At 49.0% G+C, this 23,181-nt stretch overlaps 1 protein-coding gene across 1 annotated transcript in view; it reads left to right on the forward strand.

Moving 5' to 3' along the window:
* The window catches only part of LOC119465154 (dipeptidyl peptidase 1), a 59,181-nt gene extending 39,473 nt beyond the window's left edge, over nucleotides 1–19,708 (forward strand). The window contains exons 6-8 of the mRNA XM_037725955.2: nucleotides 12,842–12,973; nucleotides 16,172–16,343; nucleotides 19,196–19,708. Of these exons, the coding sequence (XP_037581883.1) occupies nucleotides 12,842–12,973; nucleotides 16,172–16,343; nucleotides 19,196–19,532 (641 nt within the window). The 3' untranslated portion in view covers nucleotides 19,533–19,708. The remainder of the gene's footprint in view (nucleotides 1–12,841; nucleotides 12,974–16,171; nucleotides 16,344–19,195) is intronic.
* Nucleotides 19,709–23,181: the final 3,473 nt, after the last annotated feature.

Genomic DNA, 23,181 nt, shown 5'->3' on the forward strand with positions numbered 1-23,181 from the left:
GCCGGTGATGCCTTCCGCCGGAGGCCCCCAGACGGCGACACTGTTTGGGACCGTGCTAACCGAGCGGCGCATCACGCGTCACTTGCGCTTCGGGTGCACTTCGGATGCGCGTTCATAAGCGCAGTCGGTTGCGGCGCGTTGTAGCTTTCGAGCAAGTAGCATGTGGTGCCTCCGCATGTCATTGCTGGGTTTCTTTCTGTGCGCGTGGTTCGCACTTGTGTCTGTTCACGGACGGAACCGAGATGTCGCAGAAAACGAGGCGTAAACACAGCACCTGTTTTGTCCCATATTGTACAACTGGATAGCGCTCAAACAACGAGCAAGTCTCATTATTCAGCGCCTGTTGACTGGCCAGAACGTTTTGGCGAGTGGGAGAAGAATATAAGAGGGCTGATCGAAGGCTAACTCTGGCGGCTGTCGCTTGTGAGAAACACTTTAATAAATGCTACATTGAGCGCTCCTTCAAGATTAGTCGACGGTGTGTCGCCCATGAAAATGTGCCCTGTTTAATTACCGTCATTTATGGTAATTAATTTAATTTATGGTAATTAGATACAACTTGGTGCGAATTTAGCATTTGTGGACATGTCTCGCGTATAATAGTTTACTGTGGAAAAAATTTACGCTTCGGAAACCACGTATTTATTTATTGGTATTTTTCGCAGAAACACCCCGTATCGTGTAGCGTTATAATGATAACTGTGCCTACGATCGTTTGTAAGTGCAACGAAATCATATTCTTTCGATTACGCTTTGCACCTCAAACAACGCTCCGCAGAACGAAACGGGCTGGGACAGCCCATTGGCGTCTGTCGCACACACGCGCGTTCGCTAGAGACGCCGCTCGGCATAGCACGGTCCGTACGGCTATCGCCGTCTGGTGGCCGCCGGCGGAAGGCATCATTCTCCGTGCCACCGGAAAGCCCGCGGTCGGCACACTAGTATGTATATTCTAGGCACTATAGTGCTGAGACCACCGAAGCGTTCACTGTCGGTGCGCGTTAGTGTCATAATGCAGTACTTCTCTTTTCTGCTCGTAGGCGGCGGCACCGCCCCGAGCAAGAGCGCGGGTACACGGAGGAGTGTTAGATATATAAGGCGCGTTTGTGTAGCTCCCTGCAAATGCGTTTGTGGCGCAATGGGTTAAACGCTCGGCGATCTATCGTCGCGGACCGAGAGGTCGTGGGTTCGATTTCCAAATTTTGCATGTTTGTGGAACTTTTTCTTTTGGTTTCTTTCTTTGTATTATGTTCGTGTACATTGTAAGCTGACGTATTTCCGTGACGGAAATACGTCAGTGAAGTCTTGGTGGACCCCGGCATAAAACACTTTCGTGTTAAAAATTTACGCTTCGGAAACCACGTATTTATTTATTGGTATTTTTCGCAGAAACACCCCGTATCGTGTAGCGTTATAATGATAACTGTGCCTACGATCGTTTGTAAGTGCAACGAAATCATATTCTTTCGATTACGCTTTGCACCTCAACCAACGCTCCGCAGAACGAAACGGGCTGGGACAGCCCATTGGCGTCTGTCGCACACGCGCGCGTTCGCTAGAGACGCCGCTCGGCATAGCACGGTCCGTACGGCTATCGCCGTCTGGTGGCCGCCGGCGGAAGGCATCATTCTCCGTGCCACCGGAAAGCCCGCGGTCGGCACACTAGTATGTATATTCTAGGCACTATAGTGCTGAGACCACCGAAGCGTTCACTGTCGGTGCGCGTTAGTGTCATAATGCAGTACTTCTCCTTTCTGCTCGTAGGCGGCGGCACCGCCCCGAGCAAGAGCGCGGGTACACGGAGGAGTGTTAGATATATAAGGCGCGTCTGTGTAGCTCCCTGCAAATGCGTTTGTGGCGCAATGGGTTAAACGCTCGGCGATCTATCGTCGCGGACCGAGAGGTCGTGGGTTCGATTTCCAAATTTTGCATGTTTGTGGAACTTTTTCTTCTGGTTTCTTTCTTTGTATTATGTTCGTGTACATTGTAAGCTGACGTATTTCCGTGACGGAAATACGTCAGTGAAGTCTTGGTGGACCCCGGCATAAAACACTTTCGTGTTAAAAAACGTATGAGCGCGATAGAGAGAGAAGAAGACACCGCGTTGTTGACAGTTATATGATGTTGGGGCTGATGTTGGGATGTTGTTGACAGTTATATGATGTTGGGGCGAGAGAAGGCCTCGCCTGTAGGCTTCCTTAGCGGGCTGCTTATGTGGACCGCAGGATACTTTCGGTCGTAATCTTTGTCGTGGTCGGCTAGTGGGTTCAGAGGAGGGGCGGGGTGTAAGCAGATAAGTGGGGTGTAGTGTGGGTAAGATTGGGGCATGCAGGGAGGAAATAATTAGGCGAGAGCATTGCGCAGCACGAGTGAAGCCAAGCGAGTCGGCCCAACACGTGACAATAACGTGAGTGTGCTGTATACTTTTAGTAGTCCCGTTTGCAGAGCTGTGGTACGGCTTGTTTTTGGGTCCCTCTGAACAAGAAAAACAACCTAAATGAAAATGAGGGTAGCCCGCACCACTAACGTATCGCAGGCTTAAACCAATCAAAAGAAAATGAATACGGGTGCAACTCAAAAAGGAATTTAGGGAAAATCCAATTGAAAAAAAAGTGTCACAGTTTCGCCCTAAGGGCGAAGCAATGAATGCGATAGCAACACAGCAATGTCATACGAAGTAAGGTGAGCGGCCTTGGTAGCAATATGAATTGTAGTAAACATGAGCTGATTAAGTAAGCAGGTGTGCTGTGGCGTAAGTAGACCGACATGAAAGAGACTCGATGACCACGAGAAGGCGCGTGTGAAACGGTGGTGTTGATGAGAAGCGCTTACCGTGGGCAGCGCGTGCGAAGGGACACACCTGTAGTGCTGCACTGCCGATCTGGGCAGCATTGCATGTGTAGCGTGCGTTGGAAAATGTGGCCCGACTATTACTAACTGAATGAACAAGCGTGGTGTGAGCGCGCACAAACAAACATGAATAGATCACACTGAATGACTGCAGCCAACGACTGTCAAAACGCTGGCAGCGCAACGTACCTTCGCCCGCGCAGGTACGTGCGGTCTATCGTTTCAACGGAAACTGAGGGCGCATAAAGGTCAGAGGCGTGTGGAGATAAGGGACGGTGCGGTCGAACGAACGACGACCGCGGTTGTTGGCAGCGTAGAAGTGCCCCCCCCCCCCCCGCTCCCTCCGGCGCTGGCTTCCCGCTTCCTTGCTTGCGCGTGGGAGAGATAAGAGACTGTGCGGACGAGCGACGAGCGCGGTTGTTGGCAGAGAAGTGCCCGCCCCCCCTCCCCCCCCCCTTGCTCCCTCCGGCGCTGGCTTTCCGCTTCCTTGCTTGCGCGTGGGGGATTGAGTGCGTTCGCTCTCCGTGATAGCGCGCGTCCCCGCACGCTTACGCTGGGGCATACGGCGCGCGGCGAAGATTTTATCTATACGGAACCTCACGGCGACGGCGACGGCGACGGCGACGGCGACGCCGACGGCAGAAATCCGGTTGAAGTGTCCATATAATTGCTATCGCAATAAAACGGGAGAGAATGCCGAGGGTAAGCCGACACAAAAGGCGCAGAAGATATTCGTGCAAGTCCTGTCGAAAGGTGGGAGCTAAGTGTCTGCCATGGCGTGGCATCTCGCGTCTCAGCTTTTTATTATTGCGATAGCAATTATATGGACACTCAAAAGCAGATTTCTGCCGTCGGCGTCGCCGTCGCCGTCGGCGTCGCCGTCGCCGTCGCCGTCGCCGTCGCCGTGAGGTTCCGTATGACGTCAATGGAGATGAAATCGTGGCCGCGCGCCGCCGAACGCTGTATGTGCGAGTGAAAGGGCGCGAGGGACGCGCTCTTTCACGGGGAGTGAACGCACGGCGGAGAACAAACGCGCGTTCTGCGCCGTGCTTCCTTAAGGGCTGCAGAAGTAGGCGTCTCTTTCCTCCTTTACAATCACCATATATGTAGAGCAAACGCGCCTTCTTCCGATGCGCGAGAGACCGTGGGGGAGGGGGGGAAGGGGGAGGGAAGGGAGGCGACGTTTAGCTGCAGCACCAAGTGCCTATTTATATCAGAGGCTCCGGCAACAGTCACCAACGCCGCACGCATTTTGAGCGAACGCGGGCAAAATGCCGACGGCGTCGACAACAGTTCGGCGCGTTGCCGGTGCTGCTGCATGTCCAAGTTTATACAGCTGATAAAGCTAATATCATTACTCCGTATATCTCTCTACAAATTTGCTATCGCAATTGATGCTTCACCTTTCAGGTGAAACTGCGACAACTTTTTTTAAACACACACGTATTTCACAGACACACATGCAATTAGAAAGAAAATAGAGTATGAAAAGGGAAAAAATTAAGAAATAAATAAATAGATAAATCAATAACACAGATAGAAAAGCAAGGAAGAGAAGAAGAAAAAAATACAGCAAACACCAGCAGGAAAAGTCCAGACAGCACGGTTGGTTTGTATGATGAAGGCTTCCATGAGGCATCAGCAGTACTGCCAGTCCGGGCCCGTGGCACCCAGCAGGACCCATTGGCTCCATTGACGGAAGGCCTGAAAGGCTCGCCCAGGGGTGAACTTTTGGCTCAAAGAAGCAATAATGAGCGAAAAAGGGGTGAGAGAAGGTGATGATGATGATGGCATGTACCAGACATTCCGTCCCAACTGTACCCGGAGGCAAGCTCCACCTCTGTTGGCATAACAAAGGACAGCAGGTAACGAAAGCTGAGAGTGAAAAAAAGGGGGGGGGGGGAGGGCACTCGCTTGGACATGGTCTGATTACGCAGTTGCCGGGAATGTGAATGAGGCTATGAGGTGGTACAGTTGAATGAGTAAAGCTCTCGTCCGCTTATTATTGAGTAAAGCATTATAATGATTAGGTGTTATTCTCGTTTGAGAGTTGTCCTTTAATAGTCGCGCGAGATGATTAGTGAGAGGACATTCATTAAAAAAGTGTTGTACGTCGGTGCATGGCATCTCACACGCACAATTGCTATGAGGGGAGAGGTTAAACCGGAAATAGTAAAAAGGCATCCTACCATGTGCGGTAATGAAGTGTGCAAGTGGTTTTGTAGTGGGAAAAAGATAGGTATATTATTTATGTTGAGAATCCACCGAAAAAGTTCAGTGGCCGTGTTGTCTCGCGTCCACGCCACGTTCCACTGCGCATAGGATGAGGTGCGCATTTGTGATTTGATGGTGGTCGGAGAGGCGAGGACGAACCTAGACAGACCCCGCGAAGCGGCAGAATTCGCAAAGTCATCGGCCATTTCGTTTCCTTCAACTCCACTATGCGCGCGGACGTGAAAGAGAGCGACGGGACGGAGAGCACCAATTGATAACAGGAGTTGCTTGATTTGAAAGACATACGGATTAGTGGTAGTGAGAGATGATAAGGCAGTCAATAACGATAAACAGTCAGAATATATATTGACCGGAGTATTGTTCGACAGAGTGCGGATGTATGTGAGAGCTTCCAGAAGTGCGAACGTTTCCGTTAAATAGGAACTTGTGGCGCCAATGATTTTGTATCTGCCAACTTTCGTAAGCTGTCCGTGAACGTTAAAAAGTAGAAATGCCGAACCAGAGGAGCGTGGCGTGAACAATCCATCCGTGTAGAGATGGTAGACTGGGAGTGATGTTACTGTGGGCACCTCATGAATGTGAAGGCGATGAAAAATGAAGCGGTGTTTCCGGCTGGGGTGAATGTCCCAGGGATTAAGAGGGAATTGAATCTGCTACGGGTAGTAAGTGGTAGGGCCATAGAAGGTAATGGCTTTGAGTGTAAATAGTGAAAATTGAGCATTTAAACGAGCTAATTCTATTGGGAGTGGTAAGGTATTTGCCAGGACTTGTAGAGATGACGTTCTCGTTGTGCGGAATGCGCCGGTGATCGTTAATAGCAGGGTGCGCTGAATGGATAGAAGTTTTGACTTAAATTGTGAAGTAGGAAATGGCGGCCACCAAACTGGAGATGCATATGTAAGAGACGGTAGCAGAACCTGATTATAAAGAAGGCGGAGAGCAGATGGCGACATCGAGTAGTGCATTCTGAGAAAGAGGAGGAGACGGGAGGAAAGAAGATCTGATTTAGCCCAAAGATAATTCAGGTGATCATTGAAAGTTAGGTGCGTGTCAAAAACCACTCCGAGAACTTTAATGGATGTCCGAGACTTGAGTGGTTGTCCGTTCACGCGAACAATGGGTTGGAGGATGCGACCAGATGAAGATGAATGACTGTTCGAGAAGTATAGGAAGTGAGACTTCTCAGCACTGATGACTACTTTGGCGCGGTGCGCCCAGGCAGAGATCAGCCCGAGCGCGATGGAAGATTTCGCTTCCAACTCCAGGCGATTGGGTGCCGAAATCACCACAACCGTGTCATCAGCGTACGCTTGTGCAAACACGTCAGCAGGGAAGGGGGGTTTAACAAGCCATAAATGATGATATTCCACAACAGTGGACTTATGGGGACCCCTGGGGGCTGCCCAATGTTGGAGCGGCGGACACTTCACCTGCGGGTGAACGGAAAATCACTCTGTGGTCAGTAAGGAAGGACTTCAGCAGGTAATAAAGATTAGCCGGGCAGTTATGGGACCGCGAAAAGTGGAACACTGCAGGGTGCCAGACGCTGTCAAAGACGCCCTTGAAATCTAGAGCAATCAGAATGGCGTGCAATTTTTTAGCTTTGAAGGCCGCTAGGGTTCTCCTAAGATGGTACAAAACAATGGGCGCACTCTTCCCATGCGTAAAGCCAAATCGATTTTTGTGAAGAAGGTTGTGAGAGTGGAGGAAAAAATATAGGCGAGAATGGATTAACCGTTCCAAAATTTTACCAAAAAGCGAATTCATAACGATAGGTCGGTATGAGGAGGGAGAGTCAGGAGGGCGGTTGGGTTTCGCGATGAAAATAATTCGACCGTTACGCCAATAGGAGGGGAAGTGGGATAATTGTAAACACTGGTTAAAGAGAAAGAGAAAAAAGGACAAGTGATAGCGAAAGAGTGTTTTGAGCATGGGAAGAGTGAGCCCATCAAGACCAGGTGCGGCGTATAAGTTCCCTGAATTCAGCGCATGTTCAATCTCGGCAATCGTAAAAGGAAGGTCCGGAATTGGCGTCGAATAAGGCGTGTTCACCATACTGCGCACGCGATCATGATGTTCGTCGTCCGTCGAGGGAGAATCAACAGAAATTTGTTCGGAAAGCAGGAAACGGGCGGAGTCCAGTACACTGGACGTATACTGTCCATTAGGTAAGGGGAGTGAGGGAAGCTGACTATTGTTAGGATTTTTGCCAAAAGAGATACAAAAGAGATACGTACGCCCTAATGGGGCCGGCTGATTGTGCAGCAGGCGGAAACGCACCCCTGGCCGGGTGCCTCTCCAGTCGGAGCTGGTCGTGCAACTCTAAAGCAAACACGAGCTTTAGTGTGAACGAATGCGCAGACCAATGCAGGCTGACGACTCGATAGATCCGAAGTGGACGGCTCTCGCTTCGACAGGCGCCACCATCTTGCCCAACGTACGGAATCCCTTGTGTGTGTTAGCGTTGAACGCTATATTCCGGAAATAGTGTACGTACGTAAGAGTTATGGCTACGTATACGTTCGGAGCATGCGAAATTTGCGGCACGCAACGCTAACGCTATCGTTAAATCCTTGTGTTTGCTGTTTTCCGCTATACTAAAACTCCCTATTGAAACGAAAGGCACGCTACATATATAGATGGCGATTATCGTTTAGCGACAAGCTCCAACGGATGGAAAGCTTTTTTTGGTTTGTTTTAGAGTGCAGAGCGCTAACGTGACCCGCCGTGGTTGCTCAGTGGCTGTGGTGTTGCGCTGCTGAGCACGAGGTCGCGGGATCGAATCCTGGCCACGGCGGCCGCATTTCGATGCGGGCGAAATGCGAAAACAGCCGTGTACTTAGATTTATGTGCGCGTTAAAGAGCCCCAGGTGGTCCAAATTTGCGGAGTCCCCCACTACGGCGTGCTTCATAATCAGATCGTGGTTTTGGCACGTAAAACCACATAATTTCTTTTTTGAGCGCTAACGTGACGTTGAATACTAACGTAGTGCCCACGTGTCTTCTACAGAGCGGTAACGAGGTAAGCGCCTGAGGGAAAGGTAGCCATGTCGAGAGAGAAACCTCGCCTATGCCATATAGCTCAGATTGATTTAGGGTCCCCTTAACGTTGTCACCAATTTAAAAAAGATGATGGGGATTTACGTGCCAAAACCACGATCTGATTATGAGGCACGCCATAGTGGGGGACTCCGGAAATTTGGATTGTCACCAATTCTATTGCGAGAGATGTAATCATGGCCGCAATTTTAACGATGCCTTCTGTTCGGTTATACGCCCCTCTTATCACTCACCGTTCACGGCTGGCGGATCCCGTTGATAACGAGGGCGGAAGGGTCACTTTTACCACTGACGAAGCGCGAAAAGCGCAGAGAGAATAGCATTGGCAAAAACATCGATACAAAGTTGCGGCCCAGGTGGTACGTGCTAGGCGAATAGTGTTCTGCAATCTTGATCTAAGCGAGCCCCAGTGATCTCTGTGGAATATATACGTCGGCACATGCGTAAATAGCCGGCACGCTTGACCGTGATATTACACTGCTGCCGCTGACGCCAGTGCAGTATTCTTAAGATAACGACCTGGCTGTGCTGGCTCTGCAAGACATTGCCAAATGATGCGTGCCTTGTAAGCCGTGACTGTGGCTGACGATTGTAAGATTGTAGCAAGAAACTAATATGCATTTACCACAAATATTAGTGAGGCTGCCGAAATAGTATCGTGCGGGTAATAAATTCGTAGGCTATCTTTCTGTAGCTTTATGTGGAATAGAGCCGACCACCGGCAATGGGCGTTAGTCACATGATTATACAGAAGCGGTATTTGTGCCTCGTTTTAACGCGATACAAATCCTTAAGGGCGCCGTGTCGCAAAAAATCCGGCGTCGGTGTCGGCGTCCGTGGTGGCGAAAATCATCCCCAACCACCCTGATCACGTAGGCCCTCCGCGTGGCGCAAGGTGTTAGTGAACAAAAATGGAATTGCTCGCAGTGAAATCTGTCAGAAAAATGGCAAAGTACGACTTAACCACAACCTACAGACATGGTGGCGTCGGATTGGAACTTGAATGTACAAGAAAACATCATTCTGTTACGAGGAAACTCAAACACAAACCCGTTTTCCAGCATTTCTACCATACTAACTTCGGCGCGCTCGGGTAGTGTACTTGCGAAAATGATATCTAGATGGCGCTCGAATCCTCACCCGGTCAAATTGGGACTTCGCCTGCCTAATGCGTTTTGGACACGTGCGTGCGTCGGGGCAATAACCAACAATTCATAAAATAACAAAAAAGGTGCTAGGGCCTTCACATTTTAAAATAAGATGACTTATATTGCCCCTGGAAAAACGTCTTCCCAGCAATACATTTCTGTGTAAAAGTGAAGCCGACTTTAAGGGAATCGGTGTAAGCTCGGTCTTTGTAAGGTGGCTTTGCCACCTTCTGCGTTTTTCTTCCACTGTTGTGATGGGGGTTGCTATAAAATTATTTTTACCGGCAGAATGAACGCTTATGAAAGTACACCACTGTGTGTGGTTTGGTTTGGTCTTTCTTTACTGATGGCACATACAAGCGCGCGGATTGGACAAGACTCCGATGGCATTTAAAAATATGTTTAGTCAAAAGAACATAACTTTTGGGGAGTAATCGAATACGTGAAAGAAACAGCGTACTAAAAATGACCCAAGAAAGTCACCTTGAAAACAGTACGACATCCTCCACAGCTGAGAAATTTAGCCGTTAGCATTCAAGAGAGTATTCAATGTTCAATAGCCTGGCAAGGGAGCAAGAATTCAGGATCGCCATTCAGTCTCTAGAGTCTGCAAAGGAGTACGTTTATCAATGTTAATTACGTACAGGGGACCATGAGAAAGAAATTTACGGAAGGATAAAATTGGGCTGCAGCCTGGAGTGCACACGGCAGCCATTGCCAAATCCTGACTGGGAGCTTACCACTGTCGTTGAAAAGAAAAGTGTTCAATCATTGCATTGTACCGGTGCTAATATATGGGGCACTAACTTGGAGGTTAACAAAGAAGCTCGAGAACAAGTTAAGGACCGCACAAAGAGCGATGGAACGAAAAAAATGTCACAGTTTCGCCCTACGGGCGAAGCAATGAATGCGATAGCAACAGAGCAATGTCATACGAAGTAAGGTGAGCGGCTTTGGTAGCAATACGAATTGTAATAAACATGAGCTGATTAAGTAAGCAGGTGTGCTGCGGCGTAAGTAGACCGACATGAAGAGAGACTCGATGACCACGAGAAGGCGCGTGTGAAACGGTGGTGTTGATGAGAAGCGCTTCCCGTGGGCAGCGCGTGCGACGGGACACACCTGTAGCGCGGCAATGCCGACCCGGGCAGCATTGCATGTGTAGCGTGCGTTGGAAAATGTGGCCAGACTATTACTAACTGATTGAACAAACGTGGTGTGAGTGCGCACAAACAAACATGAATATATCACACTGAATGACTGCAGACAACGACTGTCAAAACGCTGGCAGCAAGCGCATACGCCGTAGCAGCGGGCGAAGGTACGTGCGGTCTATCGCTGCAACGGAAACTGAGCGGCGAATGCACGGCGCATAAAGGTCAGAGCCGTGTGGAGATAAGCGACGGTGCGAGCGAGCGACGAGCGCGGTTGTTGGCAGAGTGAAAGTGCGCCCCCCCCCCCCCCGCTCCCTCCGGCGCTGGCTTCCCGCTTCCTTGCTTGCGCGTGGGAGATTGAGTGCGTTCGCTCTCCGTGATATCGCGCGTCCCCGCACGCTTCCGCTCTGGCATACGGCGCGCGGTGAATATTTTACCTGTAGGGAACCTCACGGCGACGGCGACGCCGACGGCAGAAATCCGGTTGAAGTGTCCATATAATTGCTATCGCAATAAAATGTTAGGCCTAACGTTAAGGGACAGGAACAGAGTGGTGTGGATCAGAGAGCAAACGGGGATATCCGATATTCTAGTTGACATTAAGAGGAAAAAATGGATCTAGGCCGGACATGTAATGCGTAGGATAGATAACCAGGGGACCATTAGAGTTGCACAATGGATTCCAAGAGAAGGGAAGCGCAGTCGAGGACGGCAGAAAACTAGGTGTGGTGATGAAGTTAGGAAATTTGCAGGCGCAAGTTGGAATCAGCTAGCGCAATACACGGGTAATTGCAGATCACAGAGAGAGGCATTCGTCCTGCAGTGTATATAAGTATAGGCTGCTGATGGTGATGATAATTCAAGAGAGGATCCAGGCTCTCAGCAAAAGAACATTCGGAGTGGTAACCCCAAATTGTCTTCGCGGGACTTTTGGCGGAAATGTATTTTATTAAAAATTAAAAACGCCAACCTAAGAAAAAGAAATTAAATTTTGTCTCAGCATCACTCGGAATGGGCGATGGGGTAGGGCGCCAGACCAGACCTGTGGCTATAAACGTTTAAGACACGTGTCCGACAATGTAATCAATTGATTCGGTTGAGTGTGCCTTCGTCATAGTCATATTCGCTGTTTCCCTGTAAGTACTGTTTCTGTTGATTACAATCAGAAAGTCGCATAATTCTGGCGAATCACTGTGAATATCAAATCGCTGTCAATGGGTGGCCTTCAATCGGGTTTCCTTTGGAGGTGCGACAATTGATTATGGCGTTCTGTAGAGGTCTGTTCTCGGGTCTTTGCTTTTTCTAATATTCATAAATGACACTGTTAAATACATTTCTCCGAATATTATAGGTTGTACGCTAACGATTGAGTTTTTTATAGATCATTAAGCTTTGTAGAGGATCAAACGGAGTTAAATGATCATTTTGGGAGGATCCTCTTTAGGTGTTAGCAGTGGGATATGCCCATAAATCTTGAAAAAAAAACTGTTTTCATGAGAATCACTGACCATAAGAAAACCTTGCTCTTTAGTTATTGGTTGAACACAATAAATACTAAGGATTGCCGGTTACTAATAAACTCTCCTGGAATACACACGCGGATAATGATTGCAGCCAATGCCTTAAGGCAATTGTTCTTCTCAAGGCGTACACTCAAGTCAGCTACCCCTCAAGTGCGTATTCTTATCTACAAATCATTATCCGACCTATGTTAGAGTATGCCGTGATAATTTGGGACCCTTTCACTAAATCCAACATGGAAAAATTAGAAAGAATACAGAAAAAAGTTCTAAGATTCATTTGCAACTCATATGGTCGCAGCTCCATTATCGAAATAATAAAAAACGGTTATAATCCCCAGCGGTAATAGAGACCGTGTTTGTAGACTTAGGTTCCTTTATCAATTCGTAAATGGTCATTACAAAATTTACACATTACACATCTTGACTTCATCTGCAGGTTACGCAACTAGAAACCGACATTCGCAAACAATTACGCCTTTAAGTCAAAGAGTCTATTTCTTTAATATTCTTTTGTTCCTCATACAATAAACGATTGCAATCACCTCTCTAACGAAGTTGTAACCCAAAACACTTTGATATCCTTTAAAGAACATTTAATTTGAAGTGTTCTGTATCCTGTTAAATACTGACTTGTTATTAGTTGTCTTTCCTTTCATGCCTAAGTGTATCTTTCCTATGAAAACGTGCCACTCTGCAATGGTCCAACTTAGACCGCAGTATTTATAAATAAATAAACAAATGAAATACGGTGTGCTTCTCTCGCAAGCAAAGCGCCTGCCATGTCGTCGTCAATGTGTTTGTGAAAATGGCGCTTATCTGTCGGCACTCACAAGAGTCAGCTGTTTCACGTGAAGCCTCTGCACCACGATAGGGAGCTGCGGTAGCTGCTACGCCTTCGCGTCGATGGCCCTGCTGGAATCCAGGCTGCGCATCGCCACCAACAACAAAGTGCAGCGTGTTTTCTCGCCCCAAGACGCCGTCGCCTGCTCTCCTTACTCGCAAGGTACGCACTGAAAAACTCGTTAACGTCATATAGGTTCATAAAGCGTGTTTGAGTCTCCCCACGCATGGTTAACACCATCACCCTTCAGCGGTAAGATCGAATCGTTGAGGGGGGGAGGCAGATGAAGCTTTCTTGTTTTTGACGACTGTTTTTGTCAAGTGAACATTATGATGGCGTTGACAGACGATGCAAAAAGATTAAATTAAATTGTGGGATATTACATGCCAAAATAAAGATCTCGTTATGAGACCCGCCGTTGTGGAGGACTCCGGTATAATTTTAACCACCTGGGGTTCCTTAACGTGCTCCCAATGCACTGTACAAGGGTGTTTTTGCATTTTGGCCACATCGAAATGCGGCCGCCACAGCATGAATTTGATACCGCAAAATTGGGCAAAACCACCTCTTTCATTTTCCTGGCTGCGATAGTTGTGTCTACAAACAATAATATTTATTATTTAGGGTACTTGAACCTTGTTCCTTTAATTTGTTTCTGTTTAACACTTGCGTAAAGGCAACTGACAGAATGGCAAATAAAAATTCACTGTCGAAAAACGTGACTCCAAGAGAAGACGAAGCGTCGCTTCACTGTGTCGACTTACACGGGGCAATAATAATGGCGCGGAGAACACACATCTCCGCCACGTGCGCTTGTCCAAACTTTAAATAGCAAATTTAGTTATGGAGTTCCACGTCGCAAAGCAAATCACACGCTATGAGAACTACATAATAGGTTAACTTCGACCACTAGGGGTTCCGTAACGTGCTCGCAAAGCGCGCTATGGGGACGTTGTCGTATCCGACGCCAATCTCGGAGATGGAGGGGCAGCTGGAACTTGTGCTAGGCAGGGCAGTGCCGCTGCAGCGGATTTCTACTCACTTCAACAGTCGTCCAATCTCGGTGGTCAAACTTAGTAGAGACGTCGTGCAAGACGTTCGTCGAATTCGTATTGAGCGCAAGCAGGATGACACAATCCCTTTGCGGTTGCTTCGCGGATATGTGGCGCAATTTTGCTGCTAACGACGATGTCGCGGTTTTGATTCCCAACCGCGACGCCCGCGTCGAAGTCCAGAAGTTTATTGATAAATTCATTTTTGAGGAGGACATGACGAGTCATAGTCTCATCCTTTGTACACTAAAATTTATTGCGCATAGACGCACCAACAATATTGTTGCCCGTCAATGCATCTCGGTGCCTCGAATTGCCTGCTAGAGAAGAAATGATTGGTTGTGACGCGCGCTCGCACCTAACATTTGAATTTTCTGATTTCATCTGGCAACAGACAAGGTGGTCAATTTAGGCTTTTTATTTATTCCGAAGTAATAGCTATGACAGCAGCGCAAACTGCATTAGCTTAGCTGTAATACTTGGCATAGCTGGAAAATCAGCAGGTTAATCAAATAATCTGCTGATTTTACAGCTATTATATAAATTATGTATAATAAATTATGTTCATTATTTATTTAGCCTATAAAATTTACTCGAATTACGTCACTACAGAAGAATTATGTGCCCTGGGAGACATCCTTCGAAAGAAAATCCAGAATCATAAAAAGATTGATTAACCAAATTATATCAGTTACCTTCTTAATTACTAACTTTACGCCACATCTCAATATATATAGGGTGTCCCAGCTAACTGTAACAAAGGTGTGCAACGAAAAAATAGATTAGGAAAAACACGGTGCAAGAGGCGATTTTAAGACCTCGGTCGCCAGAAACCTGACCAGCGAACACAGTGTCAGTCTTAAAACTATATCTTGCACCACTTTTTTTTACATTTCTTTTTCGTTGTACAGCTTGGTCGAAGTTGGCTGGGACACCCTGTATGGGACAGTTGAAGAGGGTCGCCATGACAGTCTAGTTCCATGTTCCTACTTTTCAAAACGGTCCTGCAGATCTGAGCAACTTGTGTCAAATTGTTCGCTGAATTTGCTCGATTGCGCCCGTTGTAGAGCGTAGCGCGTGCTTGACCAGGCATGCCTTGGTTCCACCACAGTTAATACGTAATCTAAGGCGGCGTAAAACAAAGCTTCGCTACGCCACGCGATGAAGCAGCCGGTCTTGCCCCTTAAGTGACTACAATCGGGAGCTGCGCAAAGCGACAATCGCAATCGGTTCGTGCGAAGAGGTAAATGCGGTGGCAGCTTCATTTTAAGCCACACTTTTACGTCACACGGGGGTATAGGACGGGGAGCCGAGGTCGCGTGCCGAATCAGCTAAATTGGGCGAATAATTCGTCGCCAGTTATTTCAGTCTACGTGGCCCTATTTAAATGCAGAAACACGGAACTAGACTTTTAGTGTGGTATAGATACCCTTGACCTCCCCGATATGAAGACGTGCCGTAAAGTTAGTAATTACGAAATTAGTTATTGTGATTTGTTTAATTGTGCATAGCTTCTTGTGGCTTTTCTTGCAAATGATATCCGTCCTGTCAGGGAAATGTTCTGTAGTGACGTTTTCTAGTAAATTATAAAGGGTGTCCCTGCTATCACGCAACACGATTTAAAAAGAGAGGAACGACGTTACGCGAAGCAAACCTAGTGCGTATTGTTTCAGCGCAGTGGAGTAGCCGCCAGTAATTTTTTCGTTACTGAGATTTAATAAATTATTTGTAATTAATCATCTAACTCGTGAAGTGTTGTCCTAATTATCAAAGTGTCAATGAGAAAGTTGTAGAGCAACATGAAAAACTCCCGATACAGCTTTCTGTTGCTCAATACGTGCTACATAAATGTGCTTTTCCGAGCGTGAAAGATGCCCGCGAATACACGCAGAATTGCCGCGCGACTGGCCGCTCGAGGTGGTTTACGTGTATTTGCGGGCATCTTTCACACTCGGAAAAGCCCATTTATATAGCACGTAATGAGCAACAGAAAGGTTTATCGGGAGTTTTTCTTGTTGCTCTACAATTTTCTCATTGACACTTTGAGAATTAGGACAGTACTTCTTCAGTTAAATAATTAGTTACAATAACTAATTAAATCTCAGTAACGAAAAAAATACTGGCGGCTACCCCACTGCACTGGAAACAATACGAAATAGGTTTGCTTCGCGTAACGCCGTTCCTCTTTTTTTAAATCGTGCTGCGTTATAGCTGGGACACCCTGTATAGGCTTGCACGAAAAAGAAGTGTGGGAACACTGTATACAGATGAACAAAGTGGGATAAATCTCGGGCAAACATGTGCGCAGGCTGCAACGGTGGCTTCCCGTACCTGGTCGGCGGCAAGTACGCGCAGGACTACGGCGTCGTCGACGAAGAGTGCAACCCGTACACTGGCCAAGAAGGGCCCTGCAAGACGAAGCCCAACTGCACCAGGCACTACGTGGCCAAGTACCGCTACTGCGGGGGGTACTACGGCGCGTGAGTATTCCCGCTCTGTCGCTTGTTGTGTCGCTTCATTCTCCTGCCACCAGTCTTCTCTAAACGTCTCTTGCTTACGTCGACTGCTGATCGGTCAATGCTTACGTCCGCTTTAATTACAAGCATTTCTGGAAAGCGGACGCTTCCTGTGGCTCTTGCTGGGTGAATATCTTGGCATTTCGTTACGATGTGCTGAGTCGTTCCCGCACTTATGCTGCAGCATAGACATGCCTCATCTAGTTGCGAATATTTGATCTGGTATGTTTTGTCCTGAGGCAACCAGCTCGACCCTCAAATAGCCAGGCATTATTGCCCCTGCTAATGTCTTTCTTCTCATTCTTGTAAATATCCATGGTCATTTCTTGTTTCCATTCTTTGCATCCAGTTCACTATCTCTGTTTCTGTCACTTTCTTTCTGTTGACTCCTGGTTGTCTATCTACACTTTCAATTACCCTGTACTTGGTCGCCAACTTTCTTGACCTCTTCCTCCATTCTGTGTCCACGCTTTCAGGCACAAATACTTGTGCACCTAAACCGCCCATTTATTTTCGTCCATGTTCCCGAGTCCTTCTTCAAAACTGATTTTGCACTGCGCATGTCTGACTTGAATTCAAAGGAGGCCGAGCACATTGACCCTGCACTGCCTTATTAGCTGTCTTAGCGTAGGCCCCAACGCTATTTGGCCCACCGGGATTTGGTTCACTTCCAATTCCAACAAGATCTCGGATTTTATGCAAACATCGGCATTTGGGAACGTTAGCGCTGGCACCGTTACTCCTTTCTCAATCCTTCGCACCTCATATTAAATATAGGCCCAAATTGCTCTATGTTTTAAGGTGCTCCATGTTTCATTATTGCTGCATCATGCTTCCGCTAAATCCTTAAATAATATTGGTGGATGCTTGATTATAGGTCTTACCATCGTTTATGTATACGCCCAGGCATTTATATTGTTTGACTATGGATATGTAGTCGCTGTTGTATCGATATGATGTCATTACTCGTCTTTTACCACTAGCCGTTGCGTCTCTTCATGTACTTTTAGAAAACTTAGAGCGCAAGAAAGACACTGGAGGCATAAATGGAATATATGCCACACGAGAGCGCGTGGCGTGTGTTCCTTTTCTCCTTCCAGTGTCTTTCTTGCGCTCTAAGTTTTTTAATTATGCAATACCAACAAGCCCACCTATCCATCATATCGCCATGCGCCTTCTTGTACGAATGCCTGGTGCTAAGTCATTTGGTCTAGCGACAGGCACGCTACAAACCCATACGGGCTTCTTTTGCAGCTTGGCGCCATGCTGTCGGCAGGTGGCAATCTTTCTCTTTTCATTAAACTTCGTACACCCTGCGTATTCCCGCCGAATTCATCTATATATGGCCTCCGAGATTGAGCGACGCGTCAGAGACGGCCACCCAATCTTGGATACCATGTCATCCTCAGGCTCACGGCGCTCTGATCCTCACCCTGCGAAATGCTAGAGTCCTGTGGTTAGCTCAGGTGGTAAAGAACGCCGGAAAGCCGCTGGTCCCTGGTTTTATCCCCAGACCAGGACAAATTTTCCTTCAGCTGCAATTTTTTTTGTATTTTCCTTTCTGAAAAAAAAAAGGAAAAAAGATAAGACCGTGCGAGGTTTATTTGTAGCTCCATGCTTCGTGCGGTGTAGCTTCATGCAGTCGGGTAGGTGACAATTTTTCTTTTTTCGCGACTCTTTCTCCATCTAGCGGCTTTCTGTGAAATTCTTTACTCGTATGTACGAGGCATTTATTTATATTGGTTTCCTTGGTCCCAATCGAAGAACTGGTGATTTAGCAGAACAGGAAACTGGGCTAGTTTTCTTTGAATGAACGCAATGTGCTGTAGCGCGATAGTCGAGACGCATGGCGAAGGTAACACAAAGATGATTTCGCATCTGGTACAAAATTTCAACACGAGTGGATTTCAGCTCCCTCTTTGAAGACACGTCTGATTTCTATCGCTATCGCAAGAGTATAATACCCCAGTCACACAAGGCCCTCTCGATCGCGTTCGAGTCCGATATGGTTCGAATTTCTCCACCGCAATTGCCTTCTCTCCGCAGCTTACCCAGTAGATCCAGTCTCCATCCAGAAATTCGATCCCGATCAGCTCGATCACGGTCGAAAGTGCCCGTGTGACACCGGTATATGCCAGGCTTAGATGTCGCTGTTACCAAGATGGATTAATCTTGATAGACGCCACATGATAGTGTTGTAACTTCCTATTTATCTTGATAATAGCGCGCCTTCGTTCCAACCAGCACAGAGTGGCGCTATGATCCATACTAGACCAGCTGGACAAGCGCCCACTCGCAAAAGCAAGTCTTGGACGTTGGCCTACATGGACATCAGCGCGAGCCGCTATACAGGTGCTTGTGCATTTTCTAAGAGACGCCGTATTATGGGACAAATTGTGACTGCATTGTGTGACGATGTGTATCTCAGTGAGACACTGGCAATGCGTATGACTATGCAGCGTCTTTACAAATTGTGGGAAAGCGCGCCCACAGAGACAGTTCTGCAGTGAACATGTTTTTCTTTTTTTTTCTTTCATTTCTTGTACTTCTTTCCCCCCTCCCCTGTGCAGGGTAGCCAACGGGAGATATTCTCTAGTTACCCCCCCCCCCCTGTCATTCCTTGGCTTTCATCTTTCTATCTCTTAATTCTTTTGTTCGTCTTTCTTACTTTTACTGGCATCCATTTACTCTGTTTTGTTCGCGTTTATTTTGCTGCGAATGAAACTTATTGCAGTGCGGCGTTCGTGTGTCACATCTATGGAGCTGTACACTTTAAATAGTGTTTACGATTCCCGGTGACCATTTCCTTGGCGCAGCTGCAACGAGGAAGTGATGCGCTTGGCGCTGGTGCACGGGGGCCCGGTCGCCGTGAGCTTCGAGGTGTACCCGGACTTTCAGTCATACTCAGGCGGCGTCTACCACCACACCACCTTGCACCGGCAGCTGGGCGCCCGGTTCGACCCGTTCGAGCGGACCGACCACGTGGTGCTCGTGGTAGGCTACGGCTGGGACAAGGCCTCGCAGCTTCCCTACTGGACCGTCAAGAACTCCTGGGGCACCTCGTGGGGCGAGGACGGCTTCTTCCGCATACGGCGTGGGAGTGACGAGTGCGGCATCGAGAGCCTCGCCGTTGAAGTCGAGCCCATACCGTAGGCGAATCAACCGCCGCCTCGTCCGACCCGTTCGAGCGGACCGACCACGTGGTGCTCGTGGTAGGCTACGGCTGGGACAAGGCCTCGCAGCTTCCCTACTGGACCGTCAAGAACTCCTGGGGCACCTCGTGGGGCGAGGACGGCTTCTTCCGCATACGGCGTGGGAGTGACGAGTGCGGCATCGAGAGCCTCGCCGTTGAAGTCGAGCCCATACCGTAGGCGAATCAACCGCCGCCTCGTCCGCCAGATTCGTACGCCGACCTGGCATCCCTTGTATCATGCGAGGCCTCCGAGTCCCAAACGCTAGCGCACTGCGTTCAAATAAAATCCTTTCACAAACTTTAGATGCTTTGTTGTGGTGACCCCCAAAATACGCCCCGTTAAACACAATAACATTGTTTCCATTTCGACCACTGCTGAAAGCACTCTTGGACGTTCTCTTCCGTTATACGCTTCAGCAGTGGTTTAGTTTCTCTTTGATATACAGTCACATCCCCGAAAGGCTGCCCTCGGTGCATCAATTTGCACTTTGAAGGGGGGGGGGGAAGTCGCCGGCGGCTAAATGCGGCGAGTATATAGGTAGGGTGTTTGAGCACAGTGATGAAATTGCGCGCCGAAAACACACGTACTAGGAATGCAGAAGGCGCTGGGGCATTATTTTAGTATATAATACAGCGCCCTTCTTTCCATACATTTGGTCGCACATGGCGTGCACCATCTCTCAGTCGCATGATCTCCGAATGCGCTCCTCATCGGGGGAGAGGGAATGAATTCAGGCACCGTACTCAGAGGCTTCAGGACCTTGACGCTTTCCTGACCGGCAGAACCTTCCGGGTGCGCGTTGGACAGGAACTTAGCGAGCCCATGGATATCACGACTGGCGTCCCACAGGTATCGGTGCTCAGCCCTTTCCTGTTCAACATGGCTCTCACGGGCCTACCCGCCTCTCTCCCGGCGGACCCGTTCCCTGTTCGCTGCTCCATTTATGCCGAAGACGTGGCACTCGGGATCCGGGGGCCGAGGAAGTCCATGCCATCCATTCGATGCTCGCTACAACGGGCACTAGATGCGGTGACCGCATTCCTTGGTAGCATAGGCCTCCCCGTCTCTACAGCCAAGACGAGGCCATGCTGATTCATCCACTGGCCTCAGCTCGACGCTACACAAAGCAGCTGAAGATTGCTGGCCACGCCCTACCATGGAACCAAATGGTCACTTACCTGGGGCTCGCCATTGACCACCGGCTCACGTGGATTCCTGCAGCCAAAGCCGCCACAACCAAGGTGCGCCGGGTGCAGGGAGCTGTCAGCAAGTTGCAGCAACATGGCCGTGGCTGCAGCACAAAGTGGGCGCTGCGGCTGAACCAGCCCGCAGCAACGTCCGTGCTCTTGCACGCCCTTCCATTGGTCAACCTCACACCGGCCAGGAGAGAGCAGCTGGAGTGCCTGCACAGAGGTTCTATTAGGAGCATCATGCGGCTCCCGATGCATTCACCGGTCGCTGCAACACTGGCAGAGGCTGGTGAATGACCGCTCTCGCTGAGGATGCTCGAACGTGCGCTGGGGCGCATTGACCGCCTTCATCGTGCTCCGAATGGCCGAGACCTGCTGGCTAGGCTCCGCAGCCAACGGATGGGAGGTCTGTGCCTGCTGTACGAGCAGGTGATCACGGACACCCCTGTGATAATCGCGCTGCCTCAACCACACCATCGACCAGCGGACGTCCACCTCTCGGTCAATAGAGTGAATAAACGACTGACACCAGCTGCAGCACTGCAACAGGCTGCAGCCTGCAAACTCCACGAGGAGCTGGAAGTCTGCTGGTCTACACAGATGGATCAGTCCTGGCGGACGGATCGGCCACTGCCGTTTGCACCATCCCGGCTAGGGCGGTCAACAGACAATGTCGGATCCCCTTTGTCGCGAGCTCCACCACAGCAGAACTAGCGGGGCTCCACCTAGCCGCCGATGTCCTGGCTGAGGACCCTCTTGGGCAAACGGTGGCAGTGCTCTGTAACTCGTAATCAGTGCTTCCAGAGCCTAATCAACCACCGCCGATCAGGGCTTACGGGGGCCCTGCTCAGCTCGAAGTTCGCAGCATTGGCTGCCGCGGGAGTCATCATCTCGTTTCACTTGCTGCCTTTCCATGTGGGAAAAGCCGGTAATGAGGCAGCGGACACCCTCGCCAAAACCGCCCACCACCCAGGTGGTGGCATGGAGCAGAGGTAGAATACCCAGCCTCAAATCTGAAGGTCGTAAGTTCGAATCCTACTCCAGTCCACCCCATTTTTCAGGCATGGAGTGGTGCCTGACACCGGCAAAAAATATTGCCGAGAGCTAGTGGGGCAATACTAGTTCAGGTGCAACCAAACTAGAAAGGCCCACTAAGCTTCATCAAAGTCACTTCCTCACCAGAACAGGAATTGGCCTCCCTGGTGCAGTATTCGGCCGCTACTTCCCTCATGACTCCGACAATTAACCCATGGCCCTCAGTCCCCAGTGGCTGCGGAGCCAGAGCCAGAGACCAAGGCGGCGGTCAGACCTGCTTCGCGGCAGAGGGTGTTAAGAATTTCTGGGTCCGGACAGGCCGTCACTGGAAACTGAACCTGGCAGCGTTCAACACGCGCACCCTCTCGAGTGAGGCTAGTTTAGCCGGACCATTTGAAGAACTATCAGGCATTGCCTGGGATATTATTGGCCTTAGTGATGTTAGAAGAACTGGTGAGGCTTACACAGTGCTGACTAACGGCCACGTCCTCTGCTACAGAGGTCTTCCAGATAAGAGAGAATCCGGGGTAGGATTTCTAGTCCATAACAACATAGCGGGCAACATTGATGAACTCTACAGCATTAATGAGAGGGTAGCAGTCGTCGTAATATAGCTGAATAGAAGGTACAAAATGAAGGTAGTACAAGCCTACGCCCCAACCTCTAGTCACGATGATGAAGAAATAGAACAGCTTCATGAAGATGTCGAATTAGCAATGAGAAAGGTGCAAACTCAGTATACTGTAGTCATGGGCGACTTCAATGCAAAAGTGGGAAAAAAGCAGGATGGTGAGCAAGCAATTGGCAACTACGGCATCGATTCTAGGAACACTAAAGCAGAAATGCTAGTAGAATTCGCGGAAAGTAATAGATTCCGAATAATGAAAATCTTCTTCAGGAAGCTCAGCAACAGGAAGTGGACCTGGGAAAGCCCTAATGTAGAAATAAGGAATGCAACAGATTTCATGCTCTCTGCCGATCCAAGCATAGTGCGGGATGTAGAAGTGTTAGGTAAGCTAAAGTGCAGTGACCATAGGTTAGTGCGGTCTACGATTTCTCTCAATTTGAAGAGTGTCACAAAAGAGCGCGTAATCCAAGCGCGCGCCGAGTTTCAGGGGGCGCTGCGAGCGCGCGACCGGATCAGATGTGCAGTGTTTCGGCTCTGTTGTTTTTCGCACGGAACCGCTAGCCACCTCTTCGGACCCCTAGGAAAACCTTACCACCGTCTCCGGAATGTGATCCGGTTCATCTGGACACCACGTTCTGGCGAGTGGACTCATCTTACGACCTTCCCGGGCATTTTACATCTCGACGCCGGTGGCGGCCCAGCTAGGCCTACTAGCTATAGGGCCTCCCGGCAGAACGGGGAATCGTCCCCAAACT

This window comes from Dermacentor silvarum, chromosome 9 (assembly GCF_013339745.2).
Source record: "Dermacentor silvarum isolate Dsil-2018 chromosome 9, BIME_Dsil_1.4, whole genome shotgun sequence".
NCBI lineage: Eukaryota > Metazoa > Arthropoda > Arachnida > Ixodida > Ixodidae > Dermacentor > Dermacentor silvarum.